Source organism: Histomonas meleagridis (assembly GCF_020186115.1).
Source record: "Histomonas meleagridis strain 2922-C6/04-10x chromosome Unknown contig_82, whole genome shotgun sequence".
In the NCBI taxonomy this organism is placed as follows: Eukaryota; Parabasalia; order Tritrichomonadida; family Dientamoebidae; genus Histomonas; species Histomonas meleagridis.
The window spans coordinates 162,447-182,061 of record NW_027150919.1 but is presented as its reverse complement, the minus strand read 5'-3'; the positions used below and the strand labels follow the sequence as shown (position 1 = coordinate 182,061).

Sequence of the window (19,615 nt, the reverse complement as noted above, 5' to 3'; positions counted from 1 at the left end):
TATTTCTATCTAAATTAAACAAGTTTTTATATTCAGAAGGAAATTCTTTTTTTTCAATTTTATTAAATGTTGTTACATATGAACGAGGAAATTGATTTAAAAGTTGTATAGTATCTAAATTTAAGTTATTTTTAGATAAAAAGAAATAACCAATATTACATATTAAGTTTTTAGCAATTAAAGTTTGTAATGCGATATTTTTTAGTTTAAAATCATAACCATTTTTTATTGGAACGGTTTCAATTTCTTGACCATTTACATATAATTGCATAAATTTCTTATAATTATTATATTGGATAATGATTTGATACCAATTATTTAAAGGAAATATATAATTAAAAGGAATTTTATTAATTTGATTTTTACTTTGCATTTGAACAGTAATTTTTTGTTCAAAATAATTTATCTTTAAATAACAACTATTATCCATTTGAATAAATAAAATTGTTTTTGGTAATTTACTATTTTCTTTAAATTCAATATCAATACCAAATGAAAAATCCAAAGTATCGATATTAAATGGTTTACATTTTAATTCATAATTATCATTATTAAAATTAATAAAAGAAGAAGGTCCATCATAAGGAGTTTGGAATATAGATAATAAAGAAGGTATTAAATCTAAATAAAACGTTGGTTTATAATTACCAGGTAATGAACTAAAGTTTTGTATTAATGATTGCATATCTTTACCTTTCATTGAATATATTGATAACGTTGTAAATAAACTTAATATACTTTTAAATATCGGATCAATTTCATAAGATTTACGATATTTATATATACTTTGGATTAAATGTGATGGGAAATCACTACTATTAATTTCTAATGTTGAAGTTATATTCTTTTCACAACAAATTATTAAAAAGTTTAAAAATTCCAAATTTTCTTTTGGATATTTTTCTAATAAATGAAATATTAATGGTAAAGGTGCAGCATTAACTATTAATTTTGTAGTTTTCGGATTTTCATTACCAAAAACTATTGACCATAAATTATTTAATAATTCTTCATCGATTTTATCCTTGAATAATGAATCGATGACTATATAAAGTTTCGAAAACAAATCAGCTTCTGATATATATTGTTTTATATCTCCTTTAATTAATGAAAATATTCTAAATAATTCAATCAGATTTAAAGCGGATTTTTTATCTTTCATCGATTCATCATAAGAAATTAAAGTGTCGAAGAAATTAATTTTCAAAAATACTTTTGCAATTTCGATACTATTTGATTGTATACAATTCAAAATCAAATTAAAAATTGATTCCTTTAATACGAGATAAGAATCATCATTATTATTAAAAATAGTTTGAAAGAATACAAATATATATTCAAGTGTAGAAGAATCAGCTGTTAACGATGTTATAGCAAATTTAACTTTCTCAAAAGTATAATTTCTTAAATTATTCTCAAATAACATTTGTAATAATGATTCAACAAATGAAATTGATTTAAATAAATATTGTCTATATGCAGGAAACATAAAAAGCACATCTAAAAACTTAAGAAATGATAAACGCGAAGATTCAATTAATTTAACATTTTCATTCTTTTGTATTATAGAATTTATATGTTTATTCCGAATATAAGTCATTAAATTGGATAATAACTGGTTAAATAATACTATTTGAAATGATTGTTTTATTAATGTTATTGAAACTAATAAACAATCACATGCACTATTAATAAACTCTTCATCAAAATTAGAAGAATAAAGCGAATTCACAAAATATAACCAAAAATCATTCATAAACTCTAAGTTATTCGGTTTTTCATTTAATATATATGGATAAAATTCACAAATATATTGTATCAAATCTTTTGTTCGATATTTTCTAAAAATCGATTCAATCAAAAATTTAAATATTTTCTCACGTGCTAATATAATTATCGAATTATTAAAATCAAATTTATTTAATTCTTTCACCCAATGAATTATAAAATATATTAAATCAATATTTTCTTCACTTTTATTATGAATTCGAATCATCTTATTAAGGAATAATGAATTATATTCTGAAAAAGACATTTTATTTGATGTTTTACATATATTAAATGTTATATTTAATATTTGTGTTAACTTCTTTGGTATATTTAAATCTTTATAAAGTTGAGGTTCATTAAATGTTTTTGTGATTGGTTTTTCTATTGCTTTAATTTCATGTTCGAATGTTATTTCATTAATTATTTCATTTCTCTTAATATTTACTGCTTCAACAACTATAGGTGGATTTGGTTTTACATAAATTGTTTCTTTATTTAAAGGATTTTGTTTAATAACTGATAATATATAATTTGATATAATTTCAACACTAACATCATTAAAAATTATTTCTATTGATGATTCATCATGTGAAAGAATTGTTGCAATCAACGAATAAACATAAAATCGAATATCAGAAATAGATTCATTTTTTAAGAATACTAATAAATGACTACATAAAGAAAAAAAGTTAAAGTTTTGTTTTGGTGTAAAACGAAATGATAATAAAACATTTTGTAAAACATTCGAAAAAATTTCAAGAAAATTTTGTGAAAGTTGATCGAATGGATGAAATGAATAAACTGTATGCATAAAGAAATAATTAAACAAGCCAATGTTACTTGATGAAATTGTGTTTGGAACTTTACAATAGATAAAAGAAAGTTGAAGAATTTCAAAATATATTTGATATTGTGGCTTAATAATATGAATTCCACGATATTTAAACGCAATGGATGATAAAACATATGCAACAGCTGTTGATGTAACTGTTGATAATTCGGGATTTTGATTAAAGTTTTCAATTATGAGATTAATTAAATCTGGTATTTTGGATATTTGCACGAGTTGATTTTCTTTATCAAGTTGTTTGGCAAAATATCCTATGGCAAATAGCTTTCGAATTGCTAATATGTATAATGGATTTGACTCAATGTCAATTTGAAGTAATGAATAAAAATCAAAAAAAATAGAAAGTAAAGTCATCTTTGAAAAGGATTGATTACTGTCCAAGAATTCTTTTATTAACTGTGCATCATATTGAAGAAGTGTTGCTTGTTTTGGTAAATTACATGAGAATGCTTGAATACAATTTTCTATAATAGCATCCGATTCCATAGAACTAATTTGTTGTGTTAATGAATATCTAGGTTCAAAATCACATGTTTGATTGGAATTGAGCATAAACAATTTTCTGTAAAAAAATCCGGTGGATTTATGGACGGTTGTATTTAACGGTCGAAAACGTTTCTTTCCCTTACAAACCAACGAACCTCATGTAAACTAAAGAATTTTTTTGTGTTCAAAAAAGAACAATTATAAACGTCATCTTTTCAAATTGGCACAATCATGATTGATATAACAGCGTCATATAAAATAGAGGGCAAGCTTGGAGAAGGAACCTATGGTGATGTATATAAAGCAGTCCATCTTGTAACAAATAAAGTTGTTGCAATAAAATATATTCGATTAGAGCATGAAGAAGAAGGACCATCTTCATCAACAATTAGAGAACTTGATGTACTTAGGCAATGTGACCATCCTGCTATAGTCTCATTCGAAGGTGCTTCAGTTGAAGGTAAGCGTTTAGTAATTATTATCGAGTATATGAATACAAATTTATTTCGATATATATTCAATCAACGTTTACCACCAATACACCCTCAATTAGTTAAATCATATGCATATCAATTATTATCAGGACTTTATTATCTTCATTCACATCATATTATTCATCGAGATATAAAACCACACAATCTTCTATTAGATGCCGACGGCCATCTTAAGATATGTGATTTTGGTCTTGCTCGAGCATTTTCTTTACCAGTAGGAAATATGACCGCTGATGTTATTTCACCATCATATCGTCCACCCGAAATTCTTCTTGAATATGATTACTATGATATATCTGCTGACATCTGGAGTGCTGGTTGTGTCATTGCAGAAATGGTTAATCGAAAAATTACATTTTATTCTGATTCATATGAAGGAATTGTAATCGAAATTTTCAAATTATTTGGTAAACCAAGTGAAGAAATAATGAAAATGTATCCAAAATTAGCGGCTTTTCCTTTGAATGATATTCCAGTAATAGAAAATCCAAAAATAATTGATACAGATGATCTTAACTTAAAAGATCTCGTGTCTAAAATGTTATGCTTAAATCCACATAAAAGAATAAATGCTAAAGATGCGTTAAATCATCCATACTTTGATGATTTTCCAGAATCAATTAAGGAAATATACTTTCCGCAATAGGAAAAAACTATTAAATTAATATTTTTGTTTGTAATAAAAATAATTATAATTTAGTAAATAATTAGTAATAAAATAATAATAAAAATTTCTTTAGAAAAAAAAGTTTATATAAATATGCTCTTCTTTATTGTAAAATATTTTATTTTTAGATAAAATTTCACCATAACGTTCCATTTTAAAACAATATTATGATAAGTAAAACTGATACTTAGTTCATCAAATTATTCAGTTTCATAGAATTTGGAAATTATATAAGAAAATAAATGTTATAAGATATTTGATTGAAAATGAGTGTACGTTCATGGAAATAAGATCAAACAATATAGTAAGAGAAGTAAAAAAATTTATTTTATAACAACTTTTAAATTTATATTAAAATTCCATTGTTTTAAGAAAAGTACGAATGCAGTATTTTGTAGAGTAAAGAAACTCTGAAAATTATATCATAGTGTTATAAAATGTAATTTTGGTAATTTATATATGAAATAATAACAAATTTTTTTCCTAAACATTAACAAGAAGATGGTTTTTGAACCAATATTTGATATAATTATGATTTGTAATATCATATATCGATATATGATAAAAAAAGCTTTTGGTGCTTATTTTCCAAATGTGATTCATTAAATTAATATATAATTTTTGATATATACGATCTTCTGATAGCATCATGATCTATTAGATTGACTTCAATATCATGAAGCAGATCATCTTTTCTCATATTTAATTTAATGTAAAATTGATCTAAATTTATTTGTTGCCCTCCTAAGGAACTGAATTGTGAAAATTTTCTAATCTTATTGTCGAAAACCAAGTACTACTGTACACCTCACAATTCAGACCTTTTTGATAGAAAATTCCCAATCAATATCTTGAATATTGAGGAGTTTATAAATGTGGTTGAAATACAATTTTCAATGAACTGGAGTTAACCACTTGCTTCAATTTTTGTTAACATCAATTATTGCTTTTTTTGACTTCACAAAATGTTAACTTTGCTCTTATCTGCTGCATTCTCAGCATATTACCAAGAACACGAAGAAAAATCTTTTGTTTCATGGATGCGTTCAACAAACCAAATTTATACTGGCGATGAATATCAAACACGTTTCGGTGTATGGATGGCCAACCAACGTCTCGTTCAAGAACACAACCAAGCATCTACCTTCAAGCTTTCTATGAACAAATTCTCTGCTTATACACCATCTGAATATAAATCACTTCTTGGATTTGCTCCACAAATCAAAGCTAGCAACGGAAAGAAATCTAACTTCAAGACCAATGGTTCCCTCGACTGGCGTGAAAAAGGTGCTGTTAATGATATCAAAGATCAAGCTAGCTGTGGTTCATGCTGGGCATTCTCTGCCATCCAAGGTGCTGAAGGTGCATACTTCTTAAAGACAGGTAAACTCCTTTCCTTATCCGAACAAAACCTTGTTGATTGTGTTACTACTTGCTATGGATGCAATGGTGGTCTTATGACATATGCTTATGATTATGTTATCAAATACCAAGATGGTAAATTCATGCTTGAAGATGATTATCCATATAAGGCTGTTCAAGGAACATGCAAATTCGATGCATCAAAAGCTGTTGGTTCAATCTCAAGCTATGTCGAAGTTGCTGAATATGATGAAGAAGATCTCGCTGCTAAGGTTACAAACTATGGTCCAACATGCATTGCTATCGATGCTTCCCACTTTAGCTTCCAACTTTATTCCAGTGGTATCTATGATGAATCACGCTGCTCATCAACATCACTCGATCATGGCGTTGGCTGCGTTGGTTATGGAACAGAAGGTACAACAAACTATTGGATCGTTCGTAACTCATGGGGTAAATCATGGGGTGAAGATGGTTACATCCGCATGGTCAAAGACAAGAACAACCAATGCGGTGTTGCATCAATGGCTTGCGTCCCAATTGCATAAATAGCCAATTGAACTGAATTTTTCTTTTATGAATTATATGACGTTTGTTGTCAATTATTTGAGAAATTAATTAGTAGTTTAAGTTTTATGTAATTTTGATTTTAAGAAACAGTTCATTTTGGTAAAGGCATAGAAACAATTGGTAATAATGCATTTAGTTTTTATGAAAGTTTAAAGGAAATTACAATTCGTGATAATATTAAAACAATTGGCGAATATTCATTTTATAGATGTTATATCTATAACTTAGAAAAAGTTACAAAAGGTGAAAATGCACAAACTATTGTAGAAAGTTCAATTGAACAATGTGAATTTATCTTTTGGAAAATCTTAAAAGATTTAACATTAGGTCTAAAATGTACAAACTATTGGAGAATCTTTATTTCAAGGTTGCATGAGCATAAAAGAATTAAACATTGAACTAAAAGTACGAATTATTTATCAAAGAGCATTTTACGAATGTGAAAGCATCGAAAGATTAATACTTGGATCAAAAGTTGAAATTATTTGTGAAGAAGCATTTTATAGATGTAACAACTTAACATATATAACAACAATTGAAAACAATGCATTTAGATCATGTAATAATATATTATTATCTAATTGATAATAAGTGTCTGAAGAAAATTCGTTAATTTGATCAATAGAGGAAATGTTCGTTTGATTGGATATGGTGCATTTTCTTACTGTATTAATTTAAAATGCATATAATATTATGGTAATAGTTGACCTGTAGATAATTTTGTATTTGGAAGTGAAAATAAAATTGAAAATGTAATGGTGCAACATAGTTATGATGAAAATTTGTATTTCTGCGATAAATTATTTACAAAAATTGATGAGAAATATGAAAAATTTTAGCAATTTTCATGTCACACGTTTAATTAAACAGTTTTTTACTCCTTTTAACTATTATTTTAATTTGGCTTTGAAAGCAAATGAGTATTTAGAGATAAATGAAATCATTATCCCAAATTGATTTTATATAAGCTTGTTAATTGCGAAAGTACCTCGAAGTGATGAATTTGAAAAGCTTCAAGAAATATCACATATAATGATTTTGACTTTAGTCCAAATGATTAAACCATTATTTTATGAGATTTAGTAACATCTACCCCACCATTCCCACAAGTAACTTTTTTTTAGTTCGGTTGAATGTTTTAAATATTTGTTATTAAATAGTTATAATATTAAAAATACATCTAAATATGCAACTGCAGGTGGAAACATATGAACAAAATAATTCATCATTTATGGATAACGAATTTCATCAAAGTGAATTTTTTTTGTTAACTTAATTAAAATAAAGCTGGAAATATTTCGACAAACAAAAGTCTCTTATACGAAACAGAATTCCAACACCAAAAATCCAGATAAATATATTTTAAGCGAAAATTAATTTTCATGGTTTTCGAAAAAAATTAATGAAAATAAATAATTTATTTATATTAATAATTTTTTATATATATTTATAATTAACCTCCATCCAGACATTATCCCTGTAATAATAAGCATTTCATATCACATTTCCCTTCTTTAAAACATTGAAATTGCGCTTTTTCATTAATAATAGAAGATATTTATTACTCTTGGAAGAGAGTAAATATCAAAATATTCATCACTGCGAAGTACAAAACCTTACATAAATAACAGAGAATTTCAAAAAAAAAATTATTGCTGTAATTTGTTTAGAGCTTTCCGAGGCGGTGGAAGATATCAGCGCAACGGCAGCTGTACATCCATTCGTTATCGTACCATGAGAGAACCTTGACGAGTGAGCCACCGTCTGGGTTTGGAAGGACCATTGTGGAGAGGCCATCAACGATTGATGAGTGTGAGTCATCGATGATATCGGATGAAACGAGTGGTTCCATTGAGAACTTCATGATTCCCTTAAGTTGTTCGGTTTCGCAGGCCTTCTTGAGGACTTCGTTAACTTCTTCCTTTGTCACTTCCTTCTTAACATTCATTGTGACATCGACGAGTGAGCCAGTGATTGTTGGGGCACGGAGTGAGAGACCGTCCATGGACTTTGGTGGGAGTGCCTTGACGACACGTGGGAGGGCGATGGCAGCACCAGTGGATGTTGGGATGATGTTCATGCAGGCGGCACGTGCACGGCGGAGATCCTTGTGCATAACATCGGTAACGACTTGATCGTTTGTGTATGAGTGGACTGTGGTCATGAAACCGTTCTTGATGCCGAAGGCGTCGTTGATTGTCTTAGCAACTGGGGCAAGGCAGTTGGTTGTGCATGAGGCGTTGGAGATGCACTTTGTTTCTGGTTTGAGATCTTCATCATTAACACCGAGAACAAGTGTGCATTCGATTTGGTCTTGGGATGGAACAGAAAGAACAACCTTCTTGGCACCAGCGATGATGTGGCCATCATAGCCATCCTTTGTAACCTTGCCATCTTCAACAACAGCCTTTGTACGGAAGATACCGGTGGATTCAAGAACAACATCAACACCTAATTCCTTCCATGGGAGTTGGGATGGGTTAAGACGGCCACCAAGATTCTTGACGGTCCAGGCGTTTTCGCCTTCACCAACTTGGAATGTATCATCACCAGTGATCTTGATTTCTTCTGGGAACTTTCTGTGGGCTGTATCGTATTTGAGAAGATGAACGTTTGTCTTCATATCGCAAAGATCGTGGATGGCGACAACTTGAACTTCGTTTGGATAGAGAAGACGGCATGCACGGAAAACAAGACGTCCGATACGACCGAAACCATTAATGGCAACTTTAACCATTTTGCAAAGTGATATGAACACTTTGAATTTTTTCGTTAAAAAAAGGCCGGTTATGATTTCAAAAATTGTGTACTAAATGGTCGGATTCGTTAATTTTTGTGGCTGATCATTCTGGTTTGAGTTAAATTTAACGGCTGTCTAGCGGTCATAAAAATAATTGGTCACTTAAATAAACGACCTCTTTAAATGTATCGTTAAAAATAATCATTTGATTTACGATCTTAATAGAGATCTAAAGTTTTTTTTAATAACTATTTGAAAATTATGCAAATTACTTGGATTAATACTTTTTTTGTTTATGAAAATGGTTGAGCAGAAATAAATTATTTCCTCATTAAGTTAAAAGAAATCAATTTGAAAGATGATTATTTCATTTTTTATTGCCAAATTAATACGTGTTTTGAAATAACAGTTCAGAACTTATTTGATAATTTATTGAATAATTAAATTAATTTGTCATTTGAACTTATTAATAATGCATGAATAAATTACATCCAAATTTACCAATCTGTTTAATACATGAAAATGAAAGTCAAATTAATTGTTTCTAATTGATTTAATATTAAATAAATTTAAAATGATCATTTTAAATTAGATAATAATTATGTAGAAAAGAACACTAAAAACATGTTTAATATAAAATGACAAGAATATTTCGCATAATTAATCAAATTGAGGTGCACCTTTTGGTGGTGGAATTGCTCTCGATTTCCTTGCTGAAACCCTCAAAATAACACCTTTAGACGACAAGGTGTCATGCAGTGCTTGATATTTCTTTTCCATTTCTTCGTAAAGCTCTTTCCAATATGCAATGTTTGCATCGTTATCTGTTGAATCATGTGTTTGCTTTTTTGAATGCTCTGTAGGAACGCCCAAATTAGAACTTATCCGACCTCGTGCTCTTTGGTCAGATAACTGACGTTCTAATTGTGCTTTTCTTCTGTTTAAAGTTGCAATTTGTTTCATTTGTTGTTCTATTGTTGACTCTAGTTCAGCAGCTCGTGATCTCAAATATTCTTTTTCTTTTCCTGGAGAAGAATTATTTACATTTGCGGAAGATCTTCTAATTCGCTGAACTCCAGAATTTATAGAAGCCTTTGTTAATGTTTCTGGATCTAAATACGTTCTTTTTCCTGCACGTGTTTTAATTGGTGGCGCTGTTACTGAATTTTTTGGGATATAATCATTTAATTGTACATTTTCACAAACAACTGCATCAAGCAATTCCATGTTTGCAAGACACTCTCCTAAGTCAGCTGATATTAAGAACGGTATATCTTGCATTTCCCCCATTTATAAAAAAGATTTTATAAAAAACGTCACTTTTTTATAAATGACTTTCGTTTTTTTCACATAACAAAAAAAATCGCTCAGGAATAGCTCTAATTACACAATAGAAATAAAGTCGATTTTTGGTAAATTCAAAACTTGATTTCAATTTTATTTGAAACCTTGACTAATAATTACTGATTTAACTTTTCATATTTTCATCATTTAGTGAAACTGGAAATGGCTCAGGTCCACACTTATTCGCTCCGTCGTCACTTCTCGCTTCAAGGGTATCAAATGAATTTTTTGGGTATAAAACTGGTGTAATAACAACAGTTGATTCAGGGACGCCTCCAAATACATCATTACCAAACTTAGGTTCATTTATTCCACAATAATATATATGTTTTAATTTGCTACAACCATTAAAAGCAAAATCACCAAAAGAACCCACATTTTTTCCAATGATTACTTCTATTAAATTATTACAATTGTAAAATGAATAATCGCCAATACTTTTTACAGAATTAGGAATTGTAATATTTAACAAATTCTCACAATTACCAAATGTCCATAATCCAATAGTTTCGAGATTTTCTCCAAATAAAACTGATTCAAGATTATTACAATCACAAAATACAAAATCATTGATTTTAATAACATCATTAGGAATAATAATTTCCTTTAATTTAATACATGAATAAAATGCATATATTCCAATTGCTTTTACATTTCCAAGCGAAATATTTTCTAAACTTTTGCATTTAGTGAATGAGTTACGTCCAATTTTAACTAGAGTGTTTGGGAAAACCGTATAATCTAAACTAACACAATGATAAAATGAGTAATCATCAATAAATTTTAATTGTTTCCCAACAATAATTCTTTGTAGATTTAAACACATCCCAAATGCACCAGTACCAATTTTAGTGACTGAATCACCAATGTATACTGTTAAAAGAGAAAGCCAAAAGAAAAATGCATTTTTTGGTATTTTCTCAACATTACCATCTACAATTAAATGATTCACTTCAAAAGGAAACGACCTTCTAAACTTGTTTGGGTGAAGAATTTGAAGTGTTTTGTTATTTGCAAAATATCGTTGATGTGCATGAACAGAAAGAAAGGCTAATAAGATAATTTGCATCATTATATAAATGTGAAGTTATAAAACTTTAATACAAGTTAATCATCTGGATTTTATAGATTGTGAGGATCTTGGGCTGATAAAAACATTAAAAAAATAAACATCAAAAATAATAATTTTATGTATAATTTTAAACATTTTATATGTACAATCTATTTACAATTTGAAGTGAATATTAAGAAGATGAAATTAATGAAAAATAAAAAATTCTTTGGAAGGTGTTTATTGCAAGAAATGAAAGAAAAAAACCTCCGACCAGAAGGAAAAAGTGACAAATGATTTTCGCGATTTTTTTCTCCACAATTTGCGAGGTTTTTTTTGAAGAAAGATTTGACAGAGGATGGGAACGAAGGTGGGTGAAATCAGAAAAACATCCACCCGGCAAACCTTTTGGTAGATGGCAAATTACATCTGGATCGACACCAGGAGATCCAAATATTCAGCGCGGGATTAAAACCCTTGATAACTATAAGCATTATTGTATTAGCGCTCGTTTCCAAAAATGTTGGGGAAAAAATGAAAAAGATCATGAATTAATTGTACAATATACAAACAAGCAAGATAAACCAGTAATCTGTGGTGGCCTTTACTTGAAGCTGTTTCCTGATGGTTTTGATCAAAAACGCTTTACAGGTGGTACACCATATTCTTTAATGTTCGGTCCCGATATTTGCCACGCACATACTCACAACATTAAACTCCTCATTAATCGGAATGGCACCAACTTTAACATGAATGCTAATCTTGATCCAGATCGTGATGGTCATACTCATTTATTCACACTTCGTCTCTTTGGCGATGGTTCATTTACCATTTACAAAGATGGCAATGAAATTCACCATTCTACCTTCAAGGAAGATTTCGATTATGAAGGACCCAAATACATTTTAGATCCATATGATCGTAAGCCATCAGACTGGGATGACCGAGAATGGGTTATTGATCAAGAAGACAAGAAGCCTGATAATTGGGATGACCGTAAACTTATTCCAGACACAAATGCCGAAAAACCGTCATTGTGGAATGACGAAATTGATGGGACATGGACTCCTCCTATGATACCCAATCCACATTATATGGGTATTTGGAAACCACGGGAGGTTCAAAACCCTAATTATATGGGTATATGGCGTCCACGTAAGATTCTTAATCCAGATTATTCACCTGATGAAGACTTCGGCAAATTCGATGACTTATGTTATCTTGGCATTGATATATTGCAAGATAACGCAGGTACCATTTTCGACAATTTCCTTGTCACCGATAACTTTACATATGCGCAGGAAATGGCGAAAGAGGTTTACTTTGATGTGAAACCGCTCGAAGATAAAGTATTCGAAAGGTGGGGCGGGAACGATAGATGGGAAAAGCAACGCGACTGGGGCATTATGGATGTTGGAAGAAGTAAACAGTTCACAAGAGATGCAAATGGTAACACGTTCGGTGATAAAGATGGAATTTATAGTGAAACACATAAGAAGAAGATTGATAATAACGTAGTAAGATCGCTCGATAGTCGCGGGTTTAGAGAAAGAGATGACTTATAATAAAGTTGTTGACGCTAATGGAAATCTGAAAATAATATTAAAAATGTTTTATAAATAAAATAATATGTCTTTCAAACATTTTTTTAATTGATGGTATATCACAAAATTTGTATTTATGTTGAAATGAAAAGATTCTTTTGCTTTTCCAGAAGTAAGTCTTTTATTTATCTACTGCATGAAAAAATGATGTCAAAAATAATTTACATAAATTCCAAATATTATTTCGAAATACCAAAATATTAAAATAAATATTAAATATAATAATAAAATATCCTTTGCTTTAACTTCAATTCTTTCTTGTTCAGGAATAATTGGCGATTAATTAACCTTTGTCATATGATGTACATATGTAAGAACACTTATGCATCTTAATAAATCTTAATCTCAAAGAAAACTTTGTAAAATTTGTTATTATACCAATTGTAGTAGCTTGTTAAAATTATATTTTTCTCAAAATTTTTAAAGTTTTATTCCTATCATTTGGGTAGAGCTTAGTAATCCAAGTGCTAAAATCTTTTTGGGTTGAAAAATTCTTAAACAATGAACATCATACTAGAAATCCAATTTTTTTATTCGTTTTTTATTCAAACAAAGTTTCTCAAATAGAGACCGTTAAAGAATGACCAGAGGTTGACCAAAATCAGCCTAAAATCTTATGTCAAAGGCAGCTAAAAGGAAGACAGTTACTTTTCAGCTCGTTCAAAGGTCTCTCGATGATCCACTTAGTGCAGATCCAAATGCACCGAGTCACGTTCTTGTTCCAATATATATTGGTGCTGATGTAGATTCAAGTATTGTAGATGAGTTAGCTAAACAAATGACTCCTGACCAACAAAAGAAGGCAATTCAAAAGAAAAAGTCAAAGAAAGGAATTGGATCTCGTTACAATTCAATATTTGGAATGCCAGATGATGGACACGATTATTCCCAATATTTCAAATGTATTGATGAAGAAACAGATGACGGTATTTTTGTAGCACCAGATGGTTCCATTCATGATCTCAAAACTCGCGAAATAAGTAATGTTGATGAATATGTTCAAACCCTTGGTTTTGACAAAGAACTTTTTGGAACCGAAGCTGACCCATCCATGCCTAAGCTTGTTAATGATACAGAAAATCTTCTTGGTGGAGAAATTGATCCAGATGTTCTTCTTGCTATGGATGATCCCAATGCTGATGTACTTGATGATGATTTCATAGCTAAATGTCTTGATGCTGAAGCCGAAGAAGATGATACAGAGGATGCTGATGAGAAAGAAGTTGTTGATCAAGAACTTGGAACAAAGCGTTCTATAGCTCGTTCCCGTATGAGTGCAGCCACATCACATTCAAGTCATATATCACACCGTTCTGAAGCCATGGATATGGTTGAAGAAAAAGTTGAATATCTTCTAAATACTGTATATAATGATGAAGAAGAAGATCTTTTAAATGAAGAAGAAGAAGATGGCGGAAACTTTTCATGGGATGATATCATCGAAGACTTCAAACAATTCCAAAACCCGCACGAGAAATATGTTCCAAGCGGAAAATCCACATCAGCACAAAAAGTGACAGACGATTCAATACTTGTACCAAATGAAGAAAACATAGAAAATGAAGAAGAAGAATATGAGGAAGAAGAAGAAAATGAAAAGAAAAAAGAAAAATGGGATTGCCAGTCAATATTAGAAACAATGTCTAATCTTGAAAATCGTCCAGTTAAGTTACGTGAAGAAGGAATCCAAATAAAGAAGAAACAAAATAAAGTTAAAAAAGAAGATGAAGAAGAAAAACCTAAAATAGTACAGCCTAATGTAATGCCAAAACAAAATGAAACTAAAGAAGAAGCTAAAGCTAGAAAAAAGGCAGTAAAAGAATATAACAGACAAAGAAGAGCGGAAAAGAAATTAATGAAACAGAAATTTGTGGCTGTAAATAAGAAAGTAAAGAAATCAATAGCTGCTTCTGGTGGTACTAGAGGAGCAAAGATTATTACATTGAATTAAAAAAAACATAAATTTTACAATTAAATAAAGAGTAATAAATTTCCATTAATTTAAATATCACTTTATATGTGGAGGAGCCTCCTTCCATGTGCGAAAATCATAGAATAGTTCAACAGATGAGGCCTTAATCCATCTATATTGCACATAAGGTACTTTCCATCATGGAATAAATTCCGAGTACATCGTACACACGAGTTTCGGTGGTTTTTGAACGTATCGTCTTTGGACTTTTTGAACCCTTTATGAATGAAGTTATCACTTTCGTGTTCACCATAATTATTAATGCAATTATATCGATCATTTTTTTGAAAAAGGAGTTAAATTTGACAACAATTACAAGCGTTTATTGTGACATTCTTTTAGGTCAATATCATATTCATTCTGTATTACAATGTATGAACATTTCACAAAATTCACATTATATCACAGATTCCAAATCAAGAAAAGAACAATATGATATCATTCAAAACTATATCAAAACCCATTATCCACCTGTTGGTGGAACATGTTATTCAGGGTATTGTGGTCGACAAGTAGAAGAATATTGGTATGATGAATTCCACGACAAACCTATTGAAGACTTTGGTATTTTCGTTCCAATTTTCGTTAAGTATGTTGATTTATATTTTAATCAAGGACTAGATGCATATTGTGACTTTGTCAAAGGGCTATGGGAACTTATTAATAAAGATTTCTTATATGTAACTTTAAGTAGTTTAGATGAAGGCCTTGAAACAAGTGATAGAAACATAAAAGTTCCAGAAAATGTACTAATTTTAGCACCGGGCGGCATTGGCCACATTCCAATAAATTTATTTTTGCAAGATTATAACATAGTTAAACCTAATCCTAACCCAAAATATACTGCAGTATTTATGGGTCGAGTGGTTACACATCCAGTGAGAAAAGAAATGATAAAAATCGCAACCGAAAAACTTGGCGACAGATTCTATTATGGACAGACCGAAAATCGTTCATGGACTGAAATATATAAAAATTCGAAATCTGTTTTATGTCCGCGTGGAAATGGAAGAAATTCTTTTCGACTAACAGAAACACTTCAAATGGGCTTAATACCAATTTATGTGTATAATGATATTCCTTGGGTTCCTTATTATGATTCTATTGGATGGAATGATTTCGGATTCATAACAAAAAATGACGGATTAGAGGTAATACTTGATAAAATAGATAAAATGAATGAAAGTGAATTAGAAAATATGAGAAATAGAATCAGGAAAATGTATTATACACACTTCACTGTAGAAGGAACAATGAATCAAATTAAAAACTTTTTTAACTATGGATTCAATGGTACAGGATTAAAACATAGTTATTTGATCTGCTTTCGCAATGTAGCAAAATTCAACATAAAATGAAATGATGAAAGATATGAATAGTGAAGTAAAACAAACAACCAGTAATATGCATTCATTCTTAGTGCGGTCTGATGGAAAATCTGATAAAAGTTCGTCTTCATTTACTTCTGACATTTAAACTCATTGAATAAGCTGGCTGTAATATTTTTATTCAATTTTTTTGGCATAAATCATTCCGGGGGCTCTGTATTTACTACTTTACGTCGCCGATAAGGGATGACAACCTTTTATTAGTGGGTTTTTCTCCAAAGGCATAACAATTTTTCAGAAGTCGTTTGATAACCTTATCAAAAATTTTAGAATTGTTATAAAATTAATTTGTTTCTGCAAAATGGAAACAGTTGGAGAGCTTTCGTCATATTTTTAGGTATATTTCAAGTTACTGAATTAGCTCCCATAATTCAATTTATGGTAGCGTGATTATTTCAAAAAATAACTTAAAAGTTGAAAATACTCCTTATCAATTATCACTTACAAATACAATATTACCCGCAGCTTCAATATTTGCCACCATAATTCTTTTTGTAATTTTTGCTGTTGCTGATGAAGATGATAGGGTTCTTATTATTTTTCTTATTATTTTTGGCGTTTCAAAAATTGCTGAAATATGTGTTGCTTCCGTACTGATAAACTTTTCAGTCAACCCTAAATGTGACAAGACATTAATTCCTGATTGTTCTGCAACAAAAGCTTCTTTGGGTCTTGGAATTGATTTATTAGTCGACTATCTATAGTGCTGGTTATACCTGTAATTATTATCTTAATTGAGTATTTAATACACGAATTTTGTTAAATAAACTTAAATTTTCTAAAAATAACATATGTTTTGGGATTCTTAAGGGGTAAGATCAAAATCAATTTTTTCAATACTTTCGAAAAAACATGATTTTGTTTTTCATATATCTCTATGTATATAATAAATTTAATAATTTCTTGTTGATACATAAAATAACACTACATAAACTTCAAGTTTATTATGTTGTTTCCGAAAAAAGGGAGAAAAAAATTTTCCGTATATTATAATAATTTATTATATAATTTCCGCTTGAATTATCATGTTAAATTTAAATTAGAAAAAATGGTATATGAAATCAATCACAAATGATCATCTTCTTATGAAATCATAATCATTAAATTCAATAAGAAAATTTTGATTGAGATAAAATATGGTGAATGAATATATTCATAATATTTATCTATAATTTTTATGATTTTCAAACATGATGTTACAACCAACTGGCCATTTATATAGATTTACAAACTCCGATTTATATAGTTTACTTTAAATGAAATTTACAGGGCGCCCCTAATAACAGTTTATGGCAAATTATTGTCAAAATAAGTCGTATCGTCTTGCAGCTTGATCGGTTTTGACTGAAAAAATAAATATTTCACTTATGATTTCATAATTTTTGCTTGTTGGTACTCACCATCTGATTTCAGAAGTTTTTTAAAAACAAAAAACACGAAACTAAAAATGATTTACTTTAGAACATACTATATTTTATTATTTATTATCTTAATTACATTTGCACAATGAATTTGTCTTCTTTGAAATCATCTGCAAATGGGTCTTCTTCAATATTTGATATAGATATTCCTGTTGTGAATGTGTTTGTTGTTTGGTTATTATCATTTTGTTGTTCTGAAATTTCATTTTCAGCAATTTCTTCTTTTTTATTTTTAATTCGTATCAATAATATAATTAGTAATGAAATTATAATAATAACAACAACAATAACGCAAACGATTATTATGATAATTGTTGTTTTATTATCTTTTGTTTGAAATTCGTTATTATAAATAAATGTAAAGAAGTTCGAATAATAAATATAATATGTCGAATAAATAATAACTGTGTAATCATAATAAATAAATTCTGTTTCAATATAAATATACGACGAATTAATTGTAAATAGTGAAAGTGATTTCGTTTGCATTTCATAACAAGTAAACGAATGTGTAAACGATAATGTGACCGTTAATAAGTATGAAAAAGATTTCGTTAAATCATTTTGAAATGATTCAGTAAATGCATTCGATTTTGAATATGTATTATTACTAGTGAATGAATGCGGCGCTGAAAATGTATTTGAATCAGAATATGTATCACTTCGACTGAATGTGCGTGATGAAGAAAATGAAATTGTTGCAATCGGGCTGCAGTTTCCTTCTGCGTTGTCTTTGTCAACATCTAAATTTCCAAATTTACTTCCTACATATGTTGGATATGTGATAACACTTGTTGTAACATTATAAAATGCACCTTCTCCAATATTTGGTTCTGTATCTCCATAATAATAAATGCATTCAAGTGAATTACAATTACCAAATGCTGATTCTCCAATTTCTCTTATTCCAGACCCAAGTGTTAATATTCTTAAATTAGAACATAATGAAAATGCTGAACTTCCAATTTTTGTGACTGAATTTGGAATTGTAATGCTTTTGATGGATGAACACAATGAAAATGCTGAACCACCAATCGTTGTAACATTTCCGCCAAATATAATCGTTTCTAAATTAGAACATGACAAAAACACATAACCACCAATATCTGATATAGAATTACCAAAATTAACTGAAATAACTAATGGCCATCCTGAAAATACATCACCTGGAATCGAATAAATTCCTTCACTAATGTTTACAAATTTCGTGACGTTTTTATATTGATCAATTTGTTCAAAAATCATTTAAATTTGTTATTATTAATGTTGAGTTATTATCATATAATATTTGAAATGAATTTATGAAAAATATAACAAAAATTAAAATATTTTTTTGTTTTTTCTTTTCGCATGTTTTCAATTTGTAATTGGTCAACAAAAATTTCTGAAGAAAAAGTGGTTTTTTCTGAAAAATATTGACATAAACCACTAATATCATTGAAAAAACGGCGGTTAAACGAGCAAAAGCATTGAATTTAAGTGGTCGGTCTTTTTTATCGTTTTGCATCAATGAAAAACAAAGAAATTTACTCTGGGTCAAAGATAGATTCTCATAACATCTTTTCATGGTTTGCATTGATGTATTACCTTCAGTCAGCATACTGGCTATAAATGATTTATTTTGGGTAATTGTAAAATATGATACTGATAATTTTAATTTGTCATTAAATATTTGAAGCACAACTAATGTGTTCTCTGTACGAGCCAAGAAATCTGGAAATAAACTGGTTTTAAAGAAAATAGAATTCTTGTTAAATATATCAAAATTCTGGTAATGAATCTCAACGAATGGATCTTCTGCACTGTGCCCATGCGCAAGTCCTTCTTTGCAAAGGCTCTTTTTCATATTTGATATTTTTATAGTCGTAAGGAATGGGCTTTCTGGTATAATACTGT

General features: G+C 29.3%; 6 protein-coding genes across 6 annotated transcripts; 4 read left to right on the top strand and 2 right to left on the bottom strand.

Annotated features, from left to right (window-relative positions):
- Nucleotides 1-3,337: 3,337 nt before the first annotated feature.
- Nucleotides 3,338-4,246, top strand: GO595_009019 (CMGC family protein kinase; the record flags this gene model as incomplete). Its single annotated transcript, XM_067922659.1, has 1 exon — nt 3,338-4,246. The coding sequence occupies one exon, from the start codon at nt 3,338-3,340 to the stop codon at nt 4,244-4,246; it is 909 nt and encodes a 302-aa protein (XP_067770804.1).
- Nucleotides 4,247-5,232: 986 nt separating this feature from the next.
- Nucleotides 5,233-6,177, top strand: GO595_009018 (Clan CA, family C1, cathepsin L-like cysteine peptidase; the record flags this gene model as incomplete). Its single annotated transcript, XM_067922658.1, has 1 exon — nt 5,233-6,177. The coding sequence occupies one exon, from the start codon at nt 5,233-5,235 to the stop codon at nt 6,175-6,177; it is 945 nt and encodes a 314-aa protein (XP_067770803.1).
- Nucleotides 6,178-7,865: 1,688 nt separating this feature from the next.
- Nucleotides 7,866-8,936, bottom strand: GO595_009017 (glyceraldehyde-3-phosphate dehydrogenase; the record flags this gene model as incomplete). Its single annotated transcript, XM_067922656.1, has 1 exon — nt 7,866-8,936. The coding sequence occupies one exon, from the start codon at nt 8,934-8,936 to the stop codon at nt 7,866-7,868; it is 1,071 nt and encodes a 356-aa protein (XP_067770802.1).
- Nucleotides 8,937-9,599: 663 nt separating this feature from the next.
- GO595_009016 (uncharacterized protein) lies at nt 9,600-10,220 on the bottom strand (the record flags this gene model as incomplete). The annotated part of the gene is made up of 1 exon (XM_067922655.1): nt 9,600-10,220. One exon carries the CDS (start codon nt 10,218-10,220, stop codon nt 9,600-9,602), a length of 621 nt encoding a protein of 206 aa, XP_067770801.1.
- A 1,407-nt stretch (nt 10,221-11,627) lies between these two features.
- On the top strand, nt 11,628-12,899 carry GO595_009015 (Calreticulin family protein; the record flags this gene model as incomplete). The annotated part of the gene is made up of 1 exon (XM_067922654.1): nt 11,628-12,899. The coding sequence occupies one exon, from the start codon at nt 11,628-11,630 to the stop codon at nt 12,897-12,899; it is 1,272 nt and encodes a 423-aa protein (XP_067770800.1).
- Nucleotides 12,900-13,554: 655 nt separating this feature from the next.
- On the top strand, nt 13,555-14,889 carry GO595_009014 (protein LTV1-like; the record flags this gene model as incomplete). Its single annotated transcript, XM_067922653.1, has 1 exon — nt 13,555-14,889. The coding sequence occupies one exon, from the start codon at nt 13,555-13,557 to the stop codon at nt 14,887-14,889; it is 1,335 nt and encodes a 444-aa protein (XP_067770799.1).
- Nucleotides 14,890-19,615: the final 4,726 nt, after the last annotated feature.